Below are 26,561 nucleotides of genomic sequence, written 5' to 3' on the forward strand. Positions count from 1 at the left end.
ATGCTGCCCATTGAGTAAGCCCTCCAGGTCCAGGGTGGTAGTAGCTTCGGGGTTCCCCAGCATCAATAGGCACAGTTGTGCATCATTCATCACAAGAGGCAGGACTGACTCATTGGCAGCCATTAAAGTATGTTCTACATTATATATTGTGGTGCACTTGTGCTTGTGGGTACTTACTCTCACTAATTGTACAGGTTGGTTCCTAGCCCTCTTCACACTTGGGGCACTTAGTACTGTGGATATTGCAGTTCTTTGCCCCAATTACATCTGCTACACAGTGAAGGCCATTGAGTAACTTGCTGAGTGGCTTCATTCCCCTACCAACTTCTCCATAGTTTCATCATCCAATAAGTTTGTAGCAAATCCAGACACTGACCAATCACATCTCCAAACTCACTCTTGCTGTTTAATACCCAGAGGTTAAATACCCCTGGGTGCACAAGCACAACTGTACACATGTGCCCAGGGCAGCAAACGCCCAATAGGAACACATCCTACTTAGTCCTTACCCTGAAAGAAAGACACAAACAGGGCAACCTGTTGACATTTTACTTATTTTTATTGATTAATCCTCTGCAAACCCTCCCCTATATACACCCCAACCCACAAAAACATCCAATCCAAGGACAAATGTTGGACTTCAGAGCTTAGCACTCAGCGCAGCCTAGAGGGGAGAAGAAAAAGAAGAGAGATGGGGGTTATAGTGACTCTTATATGGCTCTTACTCTGATCTTCTCTGGCTCTTACCCTGATCTTCTCTGGCTCTTACTCTGATCTTCTCTGGCTCTTACTCTGATCTTCTCTGGCTCTTACCCTGATCTTCTCTGGCTCTTACTCTGATCTTCTCTGGCTCTTACCCTGATCTTCTCTGGCTCTTACCCTGATCTTCTCTGGCTCTTACTCTGATCTTCTCTGGCTTTTACCCTGATCTTCTCTGGCTCTTACTCTGATCTTCTCTGGCTCTTACCCTGATCTTCTCTGGCTCTTACTCTGATCTTCTCTGGCTCTTACCCTGATCTTCTCTGGCTCTTACTCTGATCTTCTCTGGCTTTTACCCTGATCTTCTCTGGCTCTTACTCTGATCTTCTCTGGCTCTTACCCTGATCTTCTCTGGCTCTTACTCTGATCTTCTCTGGCTCTTACTCTTATCTTCTCTGGCTCTTAGTCCGATCTTCTCTGGCTCTTACTCTGATCTTCTCCTTCTTGCTTCTGCTCCTTCAACCACCCTCTAGCATCTGTATTTGTTACTCTGCTTTTAGTTTATCAGTGATGGCCCCCCCACTTTTAATGCTTTTACTGTACTATCTCCCATCTTTCTGTGCCCCCCCACTTAGTTTCCCATTCTTTGCTCACCTTGGTATCCAGTGCCATAGAATCTATAAGCTGCCTGTTCTTCTGGGACTGTAGGGAACAAAATAATTGATCATTAACTTCTTTAACTGGGCATGTCAGGGTCTCAGATCCTTATTATTGTAGTCCACAATAGCAGGGGGGTGTTATATACGGTATCTATGGCGTGCTGGTTCTCTATACAGATTAAGTTATACATGTGTACATCTTGGTAAGACACCCATCAGAGCCCTACTGGGTTCCTGGACAAGAGGCACATATGGGACCCCTTAGCCAGCAGTCAACAATGCTTATTGAGATCCCATGACTGAGGGATTCTCATAAAGTATATAGGGTGGGGCCACACCTACCTCACATGAATACAGTGCTGCCAAATGCAGGCAGTGCTGTATTTACGGGGGAGGCTTCGGAGGCCATTTGCAATTCATTTAGCATGGAAAGCGCCCTGCCTTCACGTCGTAAATGTATGTATACACCTTATTTATCTCGGAGTATTAAACTCCCCAAATAACTCTCTGCCTATTACCCATGCATTTAATGGCCTCCCCCAACATCTTTTCCACTTACAATGGGGTGTCACAAATCCAAATTTTTTTTTTTGTCATGACCCATAAAACCTTTTGAAAATGACACATACTCAAACCTGAGCAGAAGCAAAGAATCCAGAAGAGTCCACTTGGGAAGACATTTAGACCCACTTGCATTAGCTCCAGTAACCACCTCCCCCGGTGTAATGGAATCCCATCAATCCACCCTTCCACTTACTTTCTGTTTCTGGGCTGCTCTATTTTTATTATCAGACAGGGGTGGGGCCTTTACTTACATAAAACGTTTGGCTGAAGACCCAACCCCACTATCTTCTGGGTGTGGTCAAAGCCCCAACCCCTGTATGATCGAAGGAACAAGAGAGGAACGTTCTGCCTTCTGCTTAATCATAGAGATGAGAGCAGCCCAAGAACAGAGAACCAGCACTCTTTACTGGGTACATAGTGTGGGGGTGACAAGATTGCCTTACCAAGACGTGGGTTGCTGCCGGGGCAAATGCAAATGTCATAAACTGTGCAATAAAGGAACTATACCCATTCTCCCAAATATGAAAGCAGTTGGGAAGCATTGCAGAAGCTCAGCGGTGAGGAGAAAAGCATAGTGCTGTCTAGTGAAAATGGTGGAGCAGAGCAATAGTAAGTCCTGAGAAAGTTCCAGCATTGGGCTTGTAGACTCCATCAATAGAGGGAACTGGAGGAACATGGGTAAGGGACTTCACCAAAGGATGGTCACCAAGGATGGTCAATGGGGTTTAACATACTGTTTATTCCATATTGTTAAACTAAAGGGGGTTTAACAGGCTCCTTCCATAGAACCTCTGGACTACAAAGGCTTGGGTGTCCCTGGCTGTACCTTTATAGGCTTTCTGTTTCAGGGTGCTGGGCGAAGCTTGCGTGGTCGGGGGGGTAGTAGGCCCCGCTGCGATTAGCTGTGTTCCTGAAGGATCCAAGAATATGTATATATTGATTTATATGTCCAGACTTGAGGTGAGACTTTGGGGTAACATACAGACTTGGGGTACATATAACACAGAGGTCCGTGGTAATTTAAGTGACAGGTCAAACATGACTGGGGATTAACATGAACGGGGGAGGGACTTTTAGTACATGTAATTTATAGGCCAATGGTAGTTTTACTGAGAGTTTAGACATGACAAGGCGGTTAACATGACTGTTGGGGCGACATACAGACTTGGAGAAGGGCAACATATAGCACAATGGTAATTTTTTGGAAGTTGAGACATAAGGGGAGGATAAAAGGTAACCCAATGAGAGTTCAGACATGATGAGGGAGTTGACATGACTTGGGGGTGACATGTAGACTTTGGGTGAGTAACATATAGGCCAATGTTAATTTTGCTGAGAGGTCAGACATGACGGGTGGTTGACATGACTTGGGGGTGACACACATTTGGGGGAGAGTAACATATAGGTCAATAATAATTTTGTTTAGTGGTCAGGCATGACGAGGGGTGAACATGGCTGGAGTGGTGATGTACAGGCTTGGGGGATGGGGGGACAAACATGAGAGAGTTAAGCATGCTATGCTGCATATTAGAGAGAAGGCAAAGCATGCCCATATATCCATGCACTTTAGATACACCAAACACGACAGCACAGACAAACTCCTGGTTACTCATGTACTGGAAACCCTACGTACCTTCTAGAGGAACATTTTGGCTCAGGTCCTCTGTAAATGAAAGAGATCGGTAAATGAAGAAAGTATGGAGAGGAGAGCAGGAGAAAAAGAAAACTGAGTGAAAGGGGGAGTGAAAAGTCTCTTATGGAATGTAATAATTGGCAAAGTTTGCCCCATTCCTGGTACACCACTAACTATTCTGCTGTTGAAAGTAACAGACTAGACTTGCCATTGCATTGCCCTTGTGAGAGAAAAAGGCTGCGGCCTCTTTGTGATTGTGGCTGAAGGGCAGATTTAGAAGACATACATTAAAATTTACAGTTGAGAAGACTAGAGTACAGTAGAGTAGATCTGAGTAGCTTAAAGTTGAGTAGGGTAGAGTAGATCTGAGTAGGATATAGTAGAGTAGGGTAGAGTAGATTTCAGTAGGATATAGTAGAGTAGGGTAGAGTAGATTTCAGTAGGATATAGTAGAGTAGGGTAGAGTAGATTTCAGTAGGATATAGTAGAGTAGGGTAGAGTAGATTTCAGTAGGATATAGTAGAGTAGGGTAGAGTAGATTTCAGTAGGATATAGTAGAGCAGGGTAGAGTAGATTTCAGTAGGATATAGTAGAGTAGGGTAGAGTAGATTTCAGTAGGATATAGTAGAGTAGGGTAGAGTAGATTTCAGTAGGATATAGTAGAGTAGGGTAGAGTAGATTTCAGTAGGATATAGTAGAGTAGGGTAGAGTAGATTTCAGTAGGATATAGTAGAGCAGGGTAGAGTAGATTTCAGTAGGATATAGTAGAGTAGGGTAGAGTAGATTTCAGTAGGATATAGTAGAGTAGGGTAGAGTAGATTTCAGTAGGCTATAGTAGAGTAGGGTAGATTTGAGTAGGGTAGAGTAGTTACCTTCCAGTGTACTGATTGGAGATGATGCTGTTTCAGGGTACTGAGGGACACCACCTGAAGGAGAGGTAGAGATATTTATCACAGGGTCCATGTTTACTTATCAGCTCATAAAGAATCAGATGTTCCTCAAAGCTTTATAGAAGAAAATGTTGTTCAAGAACTCAATGAAGTGGCTCAGCCAATGAGACATGTGGAACCCTACAGCCTCACTCTGGGACAGTGGGTGTAACTGATGCCTATGTCACACCACAGTGCAAATGGAAGTAATTCCAGAGGCCTATGTAGTAGGTTATGCCTTACCGTATTTAATAGCTGAAGGATCGGGGTAGGCGCCCTGAGGGCCATAAGGAACTGGTCCACCACCTGTGTAACAAGCCAAAAACAGGTATTAGGCAAAGTCATCGGCTAAAATTTCAGTTGTCCAGTGATTTACAAGTCACAAGACTGTAGGGATTTGGGGGCGGTTCAGGAGGACACCAAGAACATAAGCATTTCTCACCATATTTAACAGAAGCGGGGTCGGGGTAACCAGCCTGGGAAGCAAAGGGCAACTGAGCGCCACCTGTTGGGCGGGGAACACATGGGTATTATGCAAAGAGAACATCAGAAAGATGGGGTAAGGCTAATGCATGGGGGAAAGAGGGCGGGGCTTACTGTTTTTTAGGGATTTTGAGTCATATCCAAGGGCATCGGCAGGGAGGGGCTGTGACTTGTATGGAAACTTGCCAAGGGCACCTATGGTAGAAGAACAGCAGTGAGGAACCCGGGCACCAAACACAGGCAGGAGATTGGCTGGAGAGCAGATTATTCCTACCTTGCTTGGAGCTCTTTCCCAGGGCACCCAGAGAGCCATAGGGAGACTTGACTCCTACAGAGAGAATATATGGAATATATATCAGTAAATATTGCCCTTTTATATCCTTTCCCTTGAGCCGCCATTTAGTGATGGGCTGGGTGCTCCCTCAGAGATCAGCTGACAGGAAGTGATGCAGCTCTAACTGTAACAGGAAGTAGTGTGGGAGTAAAAGGCAGAACTCTGCCCATTCATTGGCTGATGGGGCCTAGCATGTATGTGTGCCTTGGCTTGTTTGTGTGCACTGTGACTCCTATGATCCCAGGGGGCGGGGCTTAGTACTTAAAGTGGCAGTTTTCTATTTAGGATTACCCAATGGCACATACTGCTAAATAAGTATATTTATATGAAAATGGTTTATTTACATGGAGCAAAGTTTTACATATGAGATGTTTTATACAATATATTTTTATACATTATACAGTTTGAAGGGGGCGGGGCTTGATGTTACAGACACATGACCTTACCTTGTCCCTTTCCATTGCCCAGAAAGTTATTCAAACCTGTGTGGGATGAGAAGAGTCAGTTTAATAAGCAAACTCAGCAAGAAAGGTGCAAGCAAACTGCCTCCTCTCCCTCACAGCGACAGGGTTTGGCAATATGGCGGCAAGGGGAGGAGCCATAGGATAATACTGCTCTTGAATCATACGATACAAGGGGGAGGGACTTACCGTTGGGGTAGGGCTGCTGCTGATAGGCACCTGTAAAGCAAGAGAGTAAGGAATTATAACAGGGACTGTAACCTTGGGAAAAAGCCCCAGGGGCAATTATTCTTATTCTTGGGGCCCAATAGAGTCGCTTATGTGACAGACTGAGACAGACCCGGCCCGGGGCCCATTATTCTTATTCTTGGGGCCCAATAGAGTCACCTATGTGACAGACTGAGACAGACCCGGCCCGGGGCCCATTATTCTTATTCTTGGGGCCCAATAGAGTCACCTATGTGACAGACTGAGACAGACCCGGCCCGGGGCCCATTATTCTTATTCTTGGGGCCCAATAGAGTCACCTATGTGACAGACTGAGACAGACCCGGCCCGGGGCCCATTATTCTTATTCTTGGGGCCCAATAGAGTCACCTATGTGACAGACTGAGACAGACCCGGCCCGGGCCCATTATTCTTATTCTTGGGGCCCAATAGAGTCACCTATGTGACAGACTGAGACAGACCCGGCCCGGGGCCCATTATTCTTATTCTTGGGGCCCAATAGAGTCACCTATGTGACAGACTGAGACAGACCCGGCCCGGGGCCCATTATTCTTATTCTTGGGGCCCAATAGAGTCACCTATGTGACAGACTGAGACAGACCCGGCCCGGGGCCCATTATTCTTATTCTTGGGGCCCAATAGAGTCACCTATGTGACAGACTGAGACAGACCCGGCCCGGGGCCCATTATTCTTATTCTTGGGGCCCAATAGAGTCACCTATGTGACAGACTGAGACAGACCCGGCCCGGGGCAATTAGTCTTATTCTTGGGGCCCAATAGAGTCACCTATGTGACAGACTGAGACAGACCCAGCCCACCAATGCTGACATAGATGGCAACTTACTGTTGGGGTAGGGCTGCTGCTGATAGGCACCTGTAAAACAAGAGAGTAAGACATTATAACAGGGACTGTAATGTTGGGAAAAAGCCCCAGGGGCAATTATTTTTGGGGCCCAATAGAGTCGCTTATGTGACAGACTGAGACAGACCCGGCCCGGGGCCCATTATTCTTATTCTTGGGGCCCAATAGAGTCACCTATGTGACAGACTGAGACAGACCCAGCCCACCAATGGTTTATACCAGCCCTACCGCTTTCTCAGTCTTGTGTCAATGCATAGCTACTACTATAGCCTGTTCAGAGGACAGCAGTGACACCTAGTGGTCACGTTGTAAACTAAACCTAGTGCTCTTGGGTGTTGTTAGTATAGCCACCCTCTCTTTACCCCTGAGCTGCACACTGAGCAAGGGTTAAGGAGAAGGCAGAGGTCTGATGGTTGGCAATCCGCTTACCATTAGGGTAGGGCTGCTGGAAAGCACCTGCAGAACCAAAAAAGCAATAAGAGAGAGTTGGTGCCAGATCCAGCGAGACAGCCACAGAACCAGAAACAACACACCAGAGATCACAATGAGAAAGACAGAGAAGAACTGAAAAAGACACATCCCATACCTGCTTTAGATGGCTTGGCCCCCAGACCTGAGAGAAAGACATTTGGATAATGTCAGTCTGTACACGTACAGTATGTATATATATATATATATATGTATATATATATGAGTGTATTTTTATTTCTTGTTCTATGCAGTCACACTTGGTACAGTATATACAAGTTTATTTGTATTCCCCATAGCGACCCCTAGTGACCTCTTTGTGTACTGGAGGGGACAGTATAATAGCCAGGACTGTCCAACTGGAGGCTCCCCATGAGATGTTTATACCCCCTTCCCTATAACAATCATTTTATTACTATCTACAACATGTACTATAGTGAATAATAGGCCCCACTATATAGAAAACACACACTAGTAGATCAATAAAAGCAGAGTATAGCCAGTATTGTTAAGCTTGGATAGTGCTGACACCTACTGGACATTAAGGGAATGACACAGACCTTGCTGTTGGATGCTGCTTGGGTAATTTCCTATGGGTTGTGGGTATCCTCCAGCAACTGCAAAAGGGGCAAATAAGATGGAAGGATTAGGATAATGTGGCTAAAGCTATAGGAGAGGAGGCAAGTAGCCGCCTTGGTTGGGAGGTTGGTCTCGGCTAACTGTATATTAACTCACCATTAGGGTAGGGCTGCTGGTAGGCACCTGGGGGGGGCAGAAGAAGAGAGTCAGCATTAGAGTTACTGGCAGAAACAAGCAGCACTAGAACCAGAAAGAGAGGATGAGAATTACAGGTATGGGACCCATTATCCAGAATACTCAGGACCTAAGGTTTTCCGGATAAGGGATCTTTCCGTAATTTGGATGTCCTACCTTAAGTTTACTAACAAATTATTTAAACAGTAATTAAACCCAATAGAATTGTTTTGGCTCCAATAAGGGGTAATTAAATCTAAAGGTGGCCATACACGGACCGATTTTTTACTTACAAACGACCGATTCCCGAACAATCCGATGCTATCGTTAAGTTATCGTATAGTTGGTGGTGTACGAACGATCGTCGGCCCACTAAACGAGCCGACATTATCGTCCCCAAAATCGATCGGCCAGGTTTAAAAATTTTGGTCGTTTAACGATAAAATCTGCCAGTTGGTGTGAGTGTCAGACATTTGTCTTTCAACGATTGTTCTCTGCGCATGTCACGATTGCCAGCAGCGGAAGTCAACGACATTCGATCGTACGTAGATGTACGATCGTACGTATTTTACGATAATGATGCGACGAAATCTTTCCCGAATTATCGTTGCCCGTGGATGGCATATCGTATGGGAACTCGATCGCCATACGATCGTTTGTCGATATAATCGTTCATCGCACAACGAGCGAAATCGCCTCGTGTATGGCCACCTTTAGTTGGGATCAAGTACAGGTACTGTTTTATTATTACAGAGAAAAGGGAATCATTTAACCATGAAATAAACCCAATAGGGCTGTTCTGCCCCCAATAAGGGGTAATTATATCTTAGTTGGGATCAAGTACAGGTACTGTTTTATTATTACAGAGAAAAGGGAATCATTTAACCATGAAATAAACCCAATAGGGCTGTTCTGCCCCAATAAGGGGTAATTATATCTTAGTTGGGATCAAGTACAGGTACTGTTTTATTATTACAGAGAAAAGGGAATCATTTAACCATGAAATAAACCCAATAGGGCTGTTCTGCCCCAATAAGGGGTAATTATATCTTAGTTGGGATCAATTACAGGTACTGTTTTATTATTACAGAGAAAAGGGAATCATTTAACCATGAAATAAACCCAATAGGACTGTCCGATACCTGTATAAACAGACATTATCAGAACAAAGAAAGAATAAGCAAGAAGAACCAACACATAAGAGACAAAGCAAGCAGGAAGCACACACAGCGGCCCATTCCATACCTGCTTTAGATGGCTTGGCCCCCAATCCTGAAACATACACATTTAATCAATTAATTTAATCAATAATCAATTGCAAAGCATTGGCCAAACTAGCAAAATGCCCCAGAGAACTAGAATGGGGCACTGCCACCTGCTGGTCAGTAGATGAATGACACAGGGACATACCTTGCTGTGGGTAGGTATTGGGGTAACCAGCTGCTCCCTGTATGTACTCCTGAGGGCCTGGGAGAGAGGGGGCGATGTAAACGAGATCATTAGAGCGGGTTAAACATGGCGACGGATCTGTGAGTGAGAAGCGAGGCAGGGGCAATAGGGTTAAATCAACTTACCACCGGGGTACGGCTGCTGAAAAGCACCTGCGGAACCAGAAGGGAGAGAGTCAAAACCTGGGAAATGGAACCAGAGCAAGGAAAAGAACCTGGGAGACTGCACTAAACTTGAGCATGGAAACAATGGAGACTTAGAAGGGAGTCTGAAGCAGCCAGAGAAAATGTGAACAAATAGGGCAAGGGACATGGATATGCACATATATAGTAACATGGTATGAGTTTGCCCAGTGCAGTGACCTAGCATCCAATCAGATTTCACGGGTAACTGGTTGCCATAGGTTACTAGACTCTAGTGACAGAGTATATTCAGTTTGGAGAGCAGTGAGACACCTGCTGGTCACTATAGGGATTACACCGATGGGTACCTTGCTGAGGGATGTTGCTTGGGTAATTTCCTACTCCTTGTGGGTATCCTGCAGGAGAAAGAGCGAGACAAAGGAGAAAATTAAGGAGGATGATGGGTAATTGATGGGTAAAGTCAGAGAGGAGAAGAAACAAGTGTAACGAAGGAGAGAGATATGGATTCTGTACCTGCTTTGGAAGGCTTTGACCCAAGGCCTGAAATAGAAACATTTAGTTAGGGTTTGACTAAAATAGTGTGGCCCCTGGATCCCTCCGTCCCACCCAAGATGATGTTGGTACTGTTAGGCCTTCTTATAATGGCACCTAGGCACCTAGCATTAACTAGCCGCCCTTGGCATGGGAATCCAACCTCCTACAGTAATAACCCAATTACACAGGACTGGGCTGTTCTGTTACCCAAATTCTGATGAAGGGCAGGTCTTTGTCCTGACCAAGAAGCATGTTGGGAAGGTTCCTGATCGTACAAGGAAAGGAGAGCAGCCCAGAAACAGGAAATACAGGGAACCAAAGCTCTCTTGATTAAGTTCCTATACCCACGGAACCACAGGTAATAACATCATTCAGCAATAACTCACTTACCACTGGGGTAGGGCTGCTGGAAAGCACCTGCGGAACCAGAGAGACAGCATTAGAACCAAGAATCAGATCCATAGGAACCAGAGAGAGAGCATTAGAACCAAGAATCAGATCCATAGGAACCAGAGAGAGAGCCTTAGTACCAAGAATCAGATCCATAGGAACCAGAGAGAGAGCATAAGTACCAAGAATCAGATCCATAGGAACCAGAGAGAGAGCCTTAGTACCAAGAATCAGATCCATAGGAACCAGAGAGAGAGCATTAGTACCAAGAATCAGATCCATAGGAACCAGAGAGAGAGCCTTAGTACCAAGAATCAGATCCATAGGAACCAGAGAGAGAGCATAAGTACCAAGAATCAGATCCATAGGAACCAGAGAGAGCATTAGTACCAAGAATCAGATCCATAGGAACCAGAGAGAGAGCATAAGTACCAAGAATCAGATCCATAGGAACCAGAGAGAGCATTAGTACCAAGAATCAGATCCATAGGAACCAGAGAGAGCATTAGTACCAAGAATCAGATCCATAGGAACCAGAGAGAGCATTAGTGCCAAGAATCAGATCCATAGGAACCAGAGAGAGCATTAGTACCAAGAATCAGATCCATAGGAACCAGAGAGAGAGCATTAGTACCAAGAATCAGATCCATAGGAACCAGAGAGAGAGCATTAGTACCAAGAATCAGATCCATAGGAACCAGAGAGAGCATTAGTGCCAAGAATCAGATCCATAGGAACCAGAGAGAGAGCATTAGTACCAAGAATCAGATCCATAGGAACCAGAGAGAGAGCATTAGTACCAAGAATCAGATCCATAGGAACCAGAGAGAGCATTAGTACCAAGAATCAGATCCATAGGAACCAGAGAGAGCATTAGTACCAAGAATCAGATCCATAGGAACCAGAGAGAGCATTAGTACCAAGAATCAGATCCATAGGAACCAGAGAGAGCATTAGTGCCAAGAATCAGATCCATAGGAACCAGAGAGAGAGCATTAGTACCAAGAATCAGATCCATAGGAACCAGAGAGAGAGCATTAGTGCCAAGAATCAGATCCATAGGAACCAGAGAGAGAGCATTAGTGCCAAGAATCAGATCCATAGGAACCAGAGAGAGAGCATTAGTGCCAAGAATCAGATCCATAGGAACCAGAGAGAGAGCATTAGTGCCAAGAATCAGATCCATAGGAACCAGAGAGAGAGCATTAGTACCAAGAATCAGATCCATAGGAACCAGAGAGAGAGCATTAGTACCAAGAATCAGATCCATAGGAACCAGAGAGATGGTTCTGAAATGAATGATGTAAAATAACCAGGGAGGTAGGGCCATAGAGACACAAATACAGGGAGACCACAACATACATTAATGACCGGGGCAACAACAGATAGGGGGAATCAGACTGCAAAGGAACAGACAGGACTGAGTGGGAGTCATTACCTGCTTTAGACGGCTTTGACCCAAGACCTGAAAGAGAGACCCACAGAAACATTACTGAGATGGTGCCCTGGCTGGAATTGAACCTAGGACCCCAGTAATGTAGCTCTAATGTTATCCCTTGCAAGCAGTGGGCTGGGTCGTATAAGTGAGTATAAAATACAGGGAATGTGTCATTGGGAATGAGAGGTAAGATTAGGGCGACCACATAAAGCTCCCCTGGTTCCGAGCCGCAAAGGTTCCCGTTCAGGCGGGACAACTCCATATTGTAAAACCCAAATGGGGCGGAGCATGACATAAACCACACGGCTTTTCAGGCAGATGGGGGTGTATCTGGATGGAATTGGGTGTGGCCTGGGTTGATTGTCACATTGAGAGGTATTAGGGTTGGCACCTTTGCCAGTGGCTAAACCCAAACAAGGGGGGCGGGGCTGGTAACATAAGGGGTGTGGCAGTGATGCTGGGGGTGGGCATGATAATCACGTTAGGATGCTGGTGTTATTATATTAATTAGATGCAACTGGATGGATGTTATAGAATGAACAATTCTAAGCAACTTTTCCATTGGTCTTCATTGTTTATTTCTACTAGTGTTTTTATTATTTGCCTTCTTCTTTATGGTCTCGGAATGTTACTCTTCTACATTATACTAAAAGTTAACAACCCCAGAACCCCAATGAATTCCAATTTTTTCTAGTTTTCAAGATATTAGCAATTTAAACTGCTAATCTAATGAATTGGCAACAATGAGAGAAGTCACATGACCCTTCTCCGCTCAACTTTTCTCATTCTCTCAGCACAGCTTCATCCCAGAATATTTCTTTTCTTAGGAAATGAACTCAGCCCTGGTTGTTTTTTTATTAGACCTGACTGACTGAGGAGTGGAAGAGTTTGAAGAGGACAAACCTGCTTTGGATGCCTTAGCCCCGTAGCCTGGAAGAGAGAGAAAGAGAACTTGAAGAAACCAACTGATGAGAAGACAATGCTGTCTAAGTGACCATAGAGAAAGAGAGAAATGGATAGACAGGCATGAAAGAGTGAAGAAGGAATTAAGAATCTAGAACTCAAGGAAACCTCCCAAGAAGCTCTACTAGAATGGACTTCACCAGAATGGACTTCAGAAGTCCAAGAAGTCCTACAGGACACACAAGAGATGGAGAGAAAGAGGATGGAGAGAAAGAATAAGGTCAGACGGTTTGGGCACTTGGGAGATACCTGCTTGAGCTCCAAATCGTGGGTAATTCCCAGGTCCATAACCTCAAGAGAAAAATAAACAGAATTAGGGCCATGGTGGGTGAAGGAGCAAGTATTGGACTGTGCGCCACAAAGTCCCCAGATCATGTGGTATAGACAGCATGAAATGTACCTGCTTTGGAGGGTTTTGATCCAAATCCTGCAAAACAAATAGATTTTTTTAAAGACTGGTGTCTCTTTCTACTGTCTATTAGCAGGTATGTCAGCTCGTACATTTGTTTGGGAGTCCCCCTGAATGAACCCCTTCACCTGGACACCCACACTAAAGGCATAGAATCCACTGAAATCCTCCAACACAGCGGGGAATATAATTGGGGGGGAGGCAAGTGGGAATGGGGCGGGGCTGGGAAGGCAGAGCCAAGATGCACCTAGTTCACTTTGGACCCAGGTCACCATCTTTGTATAGTATCCTATGTTGCTAGGCAACATTGTCAGCCTGCAATTTTATGTACAAATGACCACCAGGTGTCAGTGAAGAGCTGAAGGCAAGATTGCCACCTCTTTTGGGGGGAAAATACTGGCCTTCCTATTATTATTAACATTTATTCCTATGCCTTTAGCTAAACCATAGAGCTGAGACCCGTAGCCAACTATATCAGGGTATGAATTAAACTGGTTGGTACCTGGCTGTTGGATGTTACTAGGGAAACGTCCAGCTCCATTTAAGAAACCTAACCAAAAAAACAGAAGGTTTACAGTGAAATGGAGGTTGATCGAGCATACACAAGGTTGGATAGAGTTTAGGTGGAGACAGGGTAAGACCAGGAGCGGTGGATTTTGCTGGACGAAGGGAAGGTAGAAAATAAAAGGGAGAGATATATGTAGAAAATAAAGGAATAATACGTTACCGGGCTGAACGCCAGCACCGGGCAGAACTCCAGCTGGGGAGCCATATCCTGAGGAGCAGAAGAAGCCAGATTAGTAGGTCTCAGAGAGACAGACAGAAGGTCTGGACTGGGATCCAAAATAGACCCTGGCATTCCCAGTACCCAGAGGCCCAAACAGCCCCCCCCAGCTCAATAAATAGTGACTGTCTGTGGCACCTTACAGCAGCCCCTCAACCCACAGATTGCCAGTCCGGGCCTGGGCAGCAGTGATAAAGAGAGAGGAAAGAGGATTAATAAGAGCATTACCTGCTTTGGGTGGTTTTCCTCCAATTCCTACAAGAGAGAACATTTCTTAGATAGGAAAGTTGACTTGATTTCAAAATACAACCCCAATTTTTTTATTTCTCTTTTTGGCAAATGAATTCGTTTCACTTATCCCCCCATCTTTTTGTTTCCCAGATCAGCAATCCTGGTCATCTGCTCACTGAATTGACACAATTTGGTACATTAGTTGGTGGCCTGTCCCATCAGCAGCTTCACTTCAGCTTAAGCTTCAGCAATTAATGCATCAAATTGTAATGGTAACTCTTCTAAAGCTTTATCCAATAGATTGTATGACTTGGCTGGTACCTGGCTGCTGGACGTTACTTGGGTAAAGACCATTTCCATAACCAGGTTGGACTCCGACATTGGGCAAACCACCAGCTGGGGCACCATAACCTACGGGGAGTGGAAGGGACAGGATGAGTAGGTTCTTTGGAAAATGATAGGGAGTTAAATAGAAGATATTGAGGGAATGGAGGTACCTGCTTTGGGGGGTTTTCCTCCAATTCCTATTAAAAAAAAAGAAGAATTCTGAGATTAAGTTCAAATCTTGACTGTGGATAAACCCTGGATTTAGGGTGAGTATTTGGGACAGATTTTGGTAGTGCACATACCATAACAATAGCACCTTTTGTTTTAGTGTATAAGGGATGTGGCATTGTATCTGAAATTGCCATGGATAATTGGACAAAAAATGACAATTGGCCTATGTGATCAGGAACACAATGGGCAGCTGTGACAGCCACTGGTGGATCTAGTGAGGTTTATAAGAAAGGCTAGTAACGAGCCTGGGGCAGCAAGGGAGGAAAAAAAACACATCCTTAGATACAGCAACCCCAATATTCTCTAATAAACCCAAATGGGTCATGGAGAGGGCTAATACTCTCGCACAAAGAAGGCATTTTATTAGCAACCTAATACAAGTGCTCAGAACTGGATATGAAGGTCCACAAGACTTTTAATGACTAATTACATATCTTATTGCTATTAATGATACCTTGCTGTTGGAGGTTACTTGGGTAAAGTCCATTTCCATAACCTAAGCAAACAAAGAAAGGGTTTCATGGAGACTGGATGAAGGCTGGGGGTAGAGTTGGGGTAGGAGGGACGTTGGGTAGTGATAGAAAGGTAAAGAGAATCAGTAGATTTGCTTGAAAGAAGGAACGAGAATAGAAATAGTGTTGGGGCTGTAAAAGATAACAGCAAGGGACATTACCAGGTTGGGCTCCAATGCCCCTCACTCCACCCACTGGTTGGCCATAACCTGAGTTGAGGAGAAGAAATAAGATGAGTAGGTGCCAGTGAGAGTCACGGAGATCCACAAGGCTGAGGATCATCTAATAGAAGTACCTGCTTTGGAAGGTTTGGCCCCAATTCCTGCAAGATAGAACATAAAAAGTAATGGACATGTTAGATTTTTTTGGGAAATTTTGGAAATCAGAAAAGCTATAGGCACAGAGATGTCATTGTAGTATGGGCAGATATAAAGGACCTATATAACTCCTTGTTCAACATGAGGTTGATCAGGGCTTGCAGTTGTGCTGTTAAATCCCTTGTACAATGACCTCTTCCTTATCATTAGATCTGGGGGCAGGGATTGGGCTTTTTTTTGGGGGGGGGGGGCACTGTCTCTTTTTTACAAACTCTGTTGAGTCATGTGGGCACCACAAACGTTTCTGCAGAACTTGATTCTATTGGTGCTCATTGTGACAACCAAGCCTTCTCCATCCTGCACACTCTGGTGGGACCATGAGGATCCATTCCAATGACTCTTCTTCAACTTCTAGATGAATGGTATCCCCCTGGGGTGGCCTGGAGCAGTGTATGAGGGGGGAATCCCCCTGGGGTGGCCTGGAGCAGTGTATGGGGTGGAATCCCCCTGGGGTGGACTGGAGAAGTGTATGAGGTGGGCTCATCCCCTCTGGGGTGGACTGGAGAAGTGTATGAGGTGGGCTCATCCCCTCTGGGGTGGCCTGGAGAAGTGTATGAGGTGGGCTCATCCCCTCTGGGTGGCCTGGAGTAGTGTCTGGGGTGGTATCCCCCTGGGGTGGACTGGAGAAGTGTATGAGGTGGGCTCATCCCCTCTGGGGTGGCCTGGAGAAGTGTATGAGGTGGGCTCATCCCCTCTGGGGTGGCCTGGAGTAGTGTCTGGGGTGGTATCCCTCTGGGGTGGACTGGAGAAGTGTATGAAGTGGGCTCATCCCCTCTGGGGTGGCCTGGAGAAGTGTATGGGGTGGGGTCAGCATAAAGGCAGATTAGGCTGAGATTTTGGGTGAAGGCCTATATGCTCCATACATACATTTCATACATTTCTTAAGTGAAGCTTGAACCGAAAACAGCCCAAAAACCACTAAATCAATGTTTTTTGCACTTCAAACTTTTATTCTATTAGTCTTGTCATGTTAGAGATTCAAATTAGTTATATATATAGTTATAAAGACTATAGATGGGCATACCTTGCTGTTGGAAGTTGCTGGGGTAACGTCCATTTCCATAACCTGCAGAAGCAAAAAGAGAATTAAACGAAATAGTCAATGTAAGGTAGGAATGTTTAGTAGGAGCGTAGGTATATATACGTTACCTGGCTTTTGTTTCCCTGCAGGGAGTACCCCGAGGCTACCGGCGGCTGTTCAGATAGAGAGACAGAATCAGGTGACATTACAACCATGGAGAGGACCATTAGATTGGCTTCTCCAACATGAGCTTGGCAGAGGGGAAGGATTCCATTACCAAGATGGAGGTTGCTAGTGGGGCTGAACTGAGTCCATTTGTGTTATCAAGTTGTTTAGACCAATGGCACAGCATTTTGCCACCCATGTGATTTGATATTGGGGTGGGCTGGGAGCAAAAATCCCACCAAGCTGAAACTTGGCCTTGGGCCTAGAGCCGGACATGGCTGAGAGCAATGACTATGAAATCAAGCTTAAGTTTTCTCACCTGGTTTCCCAGCTTTAACACCATAACCCGCTTCATATCCATTGCGAATACCTGCGGCAAACATGGTGTTAATGATTTGTCTCATTCCCAAAATTGCCCAAATTATAACATTCTTACTAGGCGCTCACCTGTTGGGCCCTGCTGGTAGCCCTGCTGGTAGCCCTGAGGTCCAAATTGGGGATATCTCCCTGTGTGGCACATAAATACATGTAAGACAATGTAATTATAAGCAACTTTCCCCTACACAACCCAGTTTTTAGGACCCCCTAAAGATAAGAGCAATGGGAACCCCCTCCTCAATGATTTCTGGGTATTGTATGGCATTGGCTATGTGGAAAATGAGCTCCCAGGCATGGAGAACATGGAAAACATGGAGAACCAGGAGGAAGTAGCAGTGGGAATACTGAGGAATAGGGAGGAGGCTGCTACTGGGGCTAAGGAATATGGGCCAAAAGTTAACTTATCCTTTAAAGGCAAACTACACGTTTCCATGGACCCTACTAAGCAGTTGCAACTCCATGTAGAAGTTTAATAGATAGAATAAAAGCGAAGGGCTAAAGGAGTAGTGTGGCAATGCCACTGCCCTACAGCATCTGACTTACCCCCTGCCTTCACTGCTAGAGGTGAGGAAACCGGTGACTGCACGGCTCCTGTCCCTTTAAAGAGAACAGAGTTCATGTAAATAAATCATTGAGTCAAACAGTAAAAGAGATATTAAACCAACCGGTTTCTGGTAAAGAAGACAATACATGTTCTGAAGGACTTTCTTGCCAATAATGTTCTTTCCATCTCTGATAGATTCTTAATTCAAAAAAAGAGTATCCATCCATAAAGGGAAGCAAGCATCTACCATGGGACTGGGAAATAGTCTTTATTTTGTTTTTGCAAATGGGGTCTACTGAGGTTACTCCCTGTGTCTGGGGATGGGGAAACTCATCAAGGCTGCTCCTCCTTATCATTTACAGTAGGGGGTACATTATCCCTTATAATACATGAGGGATACTCAGAGTTCCCTGTATAACTCAGCCTGCAGCCTTGTGCCTTTATATGGGCACAGAACCCCTCAGTGACTGCTAATATCCTTATCATTTACAGTAGGGGGTACATTATCCCTTATAATACATGAGTGATACTCAGAGTTCCCTGTATTACTCAGCCTGCAGCCTTGTGCCTTTATATGGGCACAGAACCCCTCAGTGACTGCTAATATCCTTATCATTTACAGTAGGGGGTACATTATCCCTTATAATACATGAGTGATACTCAGAGTTCCCTGTATAACTCAGTGGTGTGAGGTGTATATGGCTGAATATCAGTGCATAACTGCCGCTGGTTTCACGTTACATTACCCTGTGTGTTTTCCCACTGACATCTCACATAATGTATGGTGCCTTGAGGGGCCCCTGAGACTGAGAGGAGACAGTGACGGCAAAGTGTGAATTCACACAAACCTGTGACATTCTTACAGTACTGAGACAGAGAGACGGATGCGGCAAGAAAAGGAAAGAAAAGCAGACTTGTCTACAGTCAGAGAAGCCCAAGCTCAAAGCTTGTGGTGGAACTTCTGGCAATGAAGACCATTGGGACTGAAAAGCAATATACATGGATTATATTCACTAATCCCATCATGCTTTGTGGTATGGATCACTAGGGGTGAGTTCATTTGTTGTAAGCAACATAAGACGCCCGAATCAAAAGTGAGGAACACTTTACAGATATTGTGTAGAAGATCAGAAGGCTCTAGACCTTGTGTAGAGGATCAGAGGGCTCTAGATATTGTGTAGAGGATCAGAGGGCTCTAGATATTGTGCAGAGGATCAGAGGGCTCTAGATATTGTGTAGAGGATCAGAGGGCTCTAGATATTGTGTAGAGGATCAGAGGGCTCTAGATATTGTGCAGAGGATCAGAGGGCTCTAGATATTGTGTAGAGGATCAGAGGGCTCTAGATATTGTGTAGAGGATCAGAGGGCTCTAGATATTGTGTAGAGGATCAGAAGGCTCTAGATATTGTGTAGAGGATCAGAGGGCTCTAGATATTGTGCAGAGGATCAGAGGGCTCTAGATATTGTGCAGAGGATCAGAAGGCTCTAGATATTGTGTAGAGGATCAGAGGGCTCTAGATATTGTGTAGAGGATCGGAGGGCTCTAGATATTGTGTAGAGGATCGGAGGGCTCTAGATATTGTGTAGAGGATCGGAGGGCTCTAGATATTGTGTAGAGGATCGGAGGGCTCTAGATATTATGTAGAGGATCAGAGGGCTCTAGATATTGTGTAGAGGATCGGAGGGCTCTAGATATTGTGTAGAGGATCAGAGGGCTCTAGATATTGTGTAGAGGATCGGAGGGCTCTAGATATTGTGTAGAGGATCGGAGGGCTCTAGATATTGTGCAGAGGATCGGAGGGCTCTAGATATTGTGTAGAGGATCGGAGGGCTCTAGATATTGTGCAGAGGACCAGAGGGCTCTAGATATTGTGTTATTGTGTTTTAATTTTAGTTGGGTCACTGTGGTACCTAACCCAGGAAGGCGCCACGTTGAGTCTAGTGTTCCACTGATGATCTACTGAAGTCTGATAGACTCTGGGCTACAGTCTCATTAGGGCGAGTAGGGTAAGAGCAAACTACTCACTCAGAATGCGCTTGCTTGGGGGACTAAGGAAGGTAGGAATATAAATACATAAAATAACCTAACATTTGTGGTTCTCATGTAGTAGACACAGGAAGATGGGGAATTATTGGAGAACAGAGTGGTACATTAAGGTGCTCTAGCTTTGATCACAATATAGTAATTGATAGTGTTCTTTTATTGCTAAAACCTTGATGGATGATCATATTATATTGCATAATGAAGAATATAATTGGTTTGCTCAGGGGATCTTGAGTCCCTCACAAGTGATAGTCCTATAAGGTTCCTCACTAAAGACCTAAGCCTTAGTCATACCCAAAGCTTTCAAACCCAATAGTAATTGAATGATGTCCCAGTAGAATTTACAACCTAAAGGCCTTAGCACATATTCACACAATAGGGCCACTTTCATCAGAAGACAATTAACCTGCTTGTAGGTTTTTGAAGTTTGGGGAGGAAACCATAGTACAGGATGAACGTACAAATTCTTTGCAGACCATGCCCTGGTGGGTATCGACCTCAGGATCCAAATGGGAAAGGAAATAAATCAAGGCATTGGTAGCAAATCCAATTAATACAACAATACCTGACTAATACATATAATTCATCATGATATCCAGAGGTAGTAAATATACATACGGTTCCCATACAGGGGACTCCTTTGTAAGGTAAACAGAAGGTTCTTCGATTGAAAAAAGTCACAATAGTAGTGTCATTGTCCAGACTTACATATAGACTATGTCCTAACCTTTACCCACTGCTCATATCATTAACTTATACATTGTCATATCATGTATTCAACCAACCTACAAAGCTACTCTGTAGTACAAAATACCCTAATTCCCATATATATTCTCTTATATAGTCCAGATCTATCTTCACCCATTGGAAGGTAAGGTTTCCCAGGGCGTACCTACTGCCTGCTTAAATGTCTCACCAAAATCCCACATATCTCAGTTACCCCTTCAGCTTGTATCTTCTGGATTCCCAACACATGGTGCCATCTCCAAGAGGAGTTTTTAGATATAGATACAAGAACCATACAACTAATTGTAAATGTGCCTGGAAAACACCACAAAGTAGCTCTTACAATGACCCTACAGTAGGTCTGTTAATCTTAGGTAAGGGAAAATCTAAGTAAGGGAAAATATGAGGCATTGGGGCTTGGTCTGACAATAAAGACCATTGGGACTGTGAAGCAATATGCATGGATTATATTCCCTAATCCCATCATGCTTTGTGGTATGGATCAATATGAGTGGGTTAATTCATTATAAGCAACATAAGACACCAGAAAGTGAGGAACAGTTTATAGATATTGGCCCAAAGGGCTCTAGATGTCTTCTACAGTAGATCCCATACAAAGTTATGTCCATCAATGTTCCAGTTGGAAGTCTTATCTTCACCAGGCTGTTAAACCCAACCAATACTCTAAATATCTTATATAACATGATGTAGTCACATCTACAAACCCCCATCCACCCCAACATACCTCCTTGAAGACTGCATCCCACAAGGCAAAGGAGCAAGGAGACCTGTAGCAGAATGGAACCCCGCATGATGCTCTAGGGAAGATGATCACAAGCAGCAGAGAAGGGATCAAGCCGTAGGCACCTTAATATCTCCCAGCTAAGCACAGCCCACCCTGATAACTCCTCCTACCTATGCATCACAGTGCAGCCCACCAATCAACGCTGAGTTCTAAAAAATTCTTGAGTAAAGGAAGAGCAAACTCTCTGTTAAGGTGGGGGCACTTCGTGAACTTCAGCGTGTCACCTTAGGTTGCACATTTTTAGTAGAATATAGAATACTGCGTTACCATTTTATGTCAATAAAACCATGTAATTAATATAAATTCCAAAAGCTAGTATGGCCTGAAGACCAGTTTGGGGAGACTTGGACTAAATTCCAGTTTGCCTTCCGAGATAGCCCTAGTCATTGACTCAGGGTGAGTAAATAAGATCTAGTATAGACCTTATTTTATATTCTAGAGGCCCATGTGGTGACTGCAGTGACAAGGTGAGAAATTCTATAGTTACTGTAGAGCAGTGATCCCAAACCAGTAGCTCGGGGGCAACATGTTGCTCCCCAACCCCTTGGATGTTGCTCCCAGTGGCCTCAAGGAAGCTGCTCATTTTTGAATTTCTGGTAAGGAAACACGTTTTGTTGGCATAAAAACCAAGTATAATGCCAAACAGAGCCTTCTATGGGCTGCCAGTCCACATAGGGGCTATTAAGTAGCCAATTATAGCTCTTATTGGCACCCCCAGGAACATTTTTTATGCTTGTGTTGCTCCCCAACACTTTTTCCATTTAAATGTGGCTCATTTATATAAAAGGTTGGGGATCCCTGCTGTAGGGCTTTTCCTCCTGTCAGTTACACAGTACATTGCTGTCAGGTTATAAAGTTAGCATACCAGTATACCAGTGCTGCACCACCAACAGGGCTGTACAGGCATTACAGAAAGACACAAGTGCAACATGTTGCTCCCTTTCTCTTTTGTTGTTCTTGTTCCACAATCACTTTTTCTCTTTTTTCCCCTTCTTATATCTTTAAGCATTAAGTCAGTGATCCCCAACCAGTGGCTCAGGGGCAACATGTTGCTCCCCAACCCCTTGGATGTTGCTCTCAGTGCCCCCAAACCAGGGAGTTATTTTTGAATTCCTGACTTGGGGGCAAGTTTTGGTTGAATAAAAACAAGATTTAGTAACAAATAAAGCCCCTGTAAGCTGATAGGGTGCATAGAGGCCCCTAATAGCCAATCACAGCCCTTATTTGGCTCCTCCATGAACTTTTATGGTGCTTGTGTTGCTCTCCAAGTCTTTTTACATTTGACTGTGGCTCCCGAGTAAGAAAGGTTGGGGACGCCTGCATTAAGAGATAGATAAAGTCAGGCTCAGACTGGGCTGGTGGGACACCAGGAGAAGGCCCGAGGGGCCCAGGTCCTCACAGGCTCTACTGCTCAAGGCCCACTGCCTACATGGGATCTGCAGCTGTTTGTGGTGACCTCAAGTTTCCAAGAAAGGAAGTCATGATGGGTATGGGAGGTCTTCTTGTCTGGAGAGGTGGACCCTCGAGGTGGTAGCCCCCAGACACCTCAGTCTGGCACCGCATGAAGTGCAAGGGAAGAGTAAATGTCGGAAAAGATTGTTTTCAGAGTAGAACAAAACTGCATGGGAAGGTGTCTACAATATTGTATTTCTTTCAATACTTGTTATATCATTATGGCTTACCCCTTGAGATCGCCGCCAGTCAACATCTCTGTTACATATTTATAATGCTAGAACAACAACAAATCCACAAGGCATCTTTTCATTAGAACATGCAAGTAGCATACACCAATCTCTCATATATAATAGGGACCGTGTGAGCATTCTGCATTATGGGCCCAGTAGCACAAGCGAATGAAAATTATGACATTGCACTCACGTGCCAATTATTCCCACTCACTACTTGCAAAAATGTTTTCTTTGAAGGAAAAGTTCCAAATGGATTGCACTGTTTGCCTATCTGTGCTATAATTGCAGGCATCTTTGATCCTCTTGTACTCAACCTGCCTTTACAGCATGGGGGTCATGGTGGTGCAGGTCACATTATTTCTATTTCTGCTCCCTTATGAGAAACAGTAGTAGTGGGGATAATAGCCTCTGGGAAGGGACTGGGGCTGTGGGATAGCAGGTATAGTAGGGAGAGATGGTGCCTATAGTAGCAGTGGGGGGATAATAGCCTCTGGGAAGGGACTGGGGCTGTGGGATAGCAGGTATAGTAGGGAGAGATGGTGCCTATAGTAGCAGTGGGATAATAGCCTCTGGGAAGGGACTGTGGCTGTGGGATAGCAGGTATAGTAGGGAGAGATGGTGCCTATAGTAGCAGTGGGGGGATAATAGCCTCTGGGAAGGGACTGGGGCTGTGGGATAGCAGGTATAGTAGGGAGAGATGGTGCCTATAGTAGCAGTGGGGGGGATAATAGCCTCTGGGAAGGGACTGGGGCTGTGGGATAGCAGGTATAGTAGGGAGAGATGGTGCCTATAGTAGCAGTGGGGGGATAATAGCCTCTGGGAAGGGACTGGGGCTGTGGGATAGCAGGTATAGTAGGGAGAGATGGTGCCTATAGTAGCAGTGGGGGGATAATAGCCTCTGGGAAGGGACTGGGGCTGTGGGATAGCAGGTATAGTAGGGAGAGATGGTGCCTATAGTAGCAGTGGGATAATAGCCTCTGGGAAGGGACTGGGGCTGTGGGAAAGCAGGTATAGTAGGGAGAGATGGTGCCTATAGTAGCAGTGGGGGGGATAATAGCCTCTGGGAAGGGACTGTGGCTGTGGGATAGCAGGTATAGTAGGGAGAGATGGTGCCTATAGTAGCAGTGGGGGGATAATAGCCTCTGGGAAGGGACTGGGGCTGTGGGATAGCAGGTATAGTAGGGAGAGATGGTGCCTATAGTAGCAGTGGGGGGATAATAGCCTCTGGGAAGGGACTGGGGCTGTGGGATAGCAGGTATAGTAGGGAGAGATGGTGCCTATAGTAGCAGTGGGGGGATAATAGCCTCTGGGAAGGGACTGGGGCTGTGGGATAGCAGGTATAGTAGGGAGAGATGGTGCCTATAGTAGCAGTGGGGGGATAATAGCCTCTGGGAAGGGACTGTGGCTGTGGGATAGCAGGTATAGTAGGGAGAGATGGTGCCTATAGTAGCAGTGGGGGGATAATAGCCTCTGGGAAGGGACTGGGGCTGTGGGATAGCAGGTATAGTAGGGAGAGATGGTGCCTATAGTAGCAGTGGGGGATAATAGCCTCTGGGAAGGGACTGGGGCTGTGGGATAGCAGGTATAGTAGGGAGAGATGGTGCCTATAGTAGCAGTGGGGGGGATAATAGCCTCTGGGAAGGGACTGGGGCTGTGGGATAGCAGGTATAGTAGGGAGAGATGGTGCCTATAGTAGCAGTGGGGGGATAATAGCCTCTGGGAAGGGACTGGGGCTGTGGGATAGCAGGTATAGTAGGGAGAGATGGTGCCTATAGTAGCAGTGGGGGGGGGGGATAATAGCCTCTGGGAAGGGACTGGGGCTGTGGGATAGCAGGTATAGTAGGGAGAGATGGTGCCTATAGTAGCAGTGGGGGGATAATAGCCTCTGGGAAGGGACTGGGGCTGTGGGATAGCAGGTATAGTAGGGAGAGATGGTGCCTATAGTAGCAGTGGGGGGATAATAGCCTCTGGGAAGGGACTGGGGCTGTGGGATAGCAGGTATAGTAGGGAGAGATGGTGCCTATAGTAGCAGTGGGGGGATAATAGCCTCTGGGAAGGGACTGGGGCTGTGGGATAGCAGGTATAGTAGGGAGAGATGGTGCCTATAGTAGCAGTGGGGGGATAATAGCCTCTGGGAAGGGACTGGGGCTGTGGGATAGCAGGTATAGTAGGGAGAGATGGTGCCTATAGTAGCAGTGGGGGATAATAGCCTCTGGGAAGGGACTGTAGTAGGTATAGTAGGGAGAGATTGCTTTGGGATAGTATCATAATGGTAACAGCAGGACACAATGGACACAGAAAGGCAAGCCACCAGCAGTTGAGAAAGATGGAAACAGTATTTATTAGTATTATTATTAACATTTATTTGTAAAGCGCCAACATATTCCGCAGCGCTGTACAATAAGTGGGTTTCATACATTGGCCATACAGAGTAACATATAAAGCAATCAGTAACTGATACAAGGGGTAAAGAGAGCCCTGCCCAAAAGAGCTTACAATCTAGGCCAAGATTGTGACAGTAAGGGAAGGTGTTGCACACCCCTTGTCCCTTTATCCAGGGATATCGAGTTCTAGGCCAGAATCTGTTTTCTGCCCGGGGGCCCAGTAGCCTGTAGTGATGCCGCGGGGCCCGGTAGCCTGTAGTGATGCCCTGGGGCCCAGTAGCCTGTAGTGATGCCCTGGGGCCCAGTAGCCTGTAGTGATGCCGCGGGGCCCAGTAGCCTGTAGTGATGCCCTGGGGCCCAGTAGCCTGTAGTGATGCCGCGGGGCCCAGTAGCCCTTAGTGATGCCCTGGGGCCCAGTAGCCTGTAGTGATGCCGCGGGGCCCAGTAGCCCTTAGTGATGCCCTGGGGCCCAGTAGCCCTTAGTGATGCCCTGGGGCCCAGTAGCCTGTAGTGATGCCGCGGGGCCCAGTAGCCTGTAGTGATGCCCGGGGGCCCAGTAGCCTGTAGTGATGCCCGGGGGCCCAGTAGCCTGTAGTGATGCCCTGGGGCCCAGTAGCCTGTAGTGATGCCGCGGGGCCCAGTAGCCTGTAGTGATGCCGTGGGGCCCAGTAGCCTGTAGTGATGCCGCGGGGCCCAGTAGCCTGTAGTGATGCCGCGGGGCCCAGTAGCCTGTAGTGATGCCGCGGGGCCCAGTAGCCTGTAGTGATGCCCTGGGGCCCAGTAGCCTGTAGTGATGCCCTGGGGCCCCAGTAGCCTGTAGTGATGCCGCGGGGCCCAGTAGCCTGTAGTGATGCCCTGGGGCCCAGTAGCCTGTAGTGATGCCCTGGGGCCCAGTAGCCTGTAGTGATGCCGCGGGGCCCAGTAGCCTGTAGTGATGCCCTGGG

At 45.9% G+C, this 26,561-nt stretch overlaps 1 protein-coding gene across 6 annotated transcripts; it reads right to left on the reverse strand.

The window, feature by feature from the left end:
* Positions 1-540: 540 nt before the first annotated feature.
* Positions 541-21,592, reverse strand: eln2 (tropoelastin 2). Of its 6 annotated transcripts, NM_001142826.2 has the most exon segments (40): positions 586-664; positions 1,354-1,401; positions 2,749-2,832; positions 3,556-3,585; positions 4,428-4,481; positions 4,728-4,790; positions 4,927-4,989; positions 5,082-5,162; positions 5,242-5,295; positions 5,748-5,783; positions 5,952-5,981; positions 6,836-6,865; positions 7,283-7,309; positions 7,440-7,466; positions 7,882-7,938; positions 8,057-8,083; positions 9,320-9,346; positions 9,485-9,541; positions 9,649-9,675; positions 10,014-10,061; positions 10,180-10,206; positions 10,591-10,617; positions 12,029-12,055; positions 12,932-12,958; positions 13,241-13,282; positions 13,392-13,418; positions 13,903-13,950; positions 14,128-14,175; positions 14,413-14,439; positions 14,737-14,826; positions 14,913-14,939; positions 15,428-15,469; positions 15,647-15,694; positions 15,781-15,807; positions 16,887-16,928; positions 17,012-17,056; positions 17,368-17,418; positions 17,496-17,555; positions 17,970-18,023; positions 21,486-21,573. In NM_001142826.2, coding segments are annotated over 40 exon segments (1,740 nt in total). In that variant the 5' UTR covers positions 21,553-21,573; the 3' UTR covers positions 586-647.
* Between the last annotated feature and the right edge of the window lie 4,969 nt (positions 21,593-26,561).

This window comes from Xenopus tropicalis, chromosome 9 (assembly GCF_000004195.4).
Source record: "Xenopus tropicalis strain Nigerian chromosome 9, UCB_Xtro_10.0, whole genome shotgun sequence".
NCBI lineage: Eukaryota > Metazoa > Chordata > Amphibia > Anura > Pipidae > Xenopus > Xenopus tropicalis.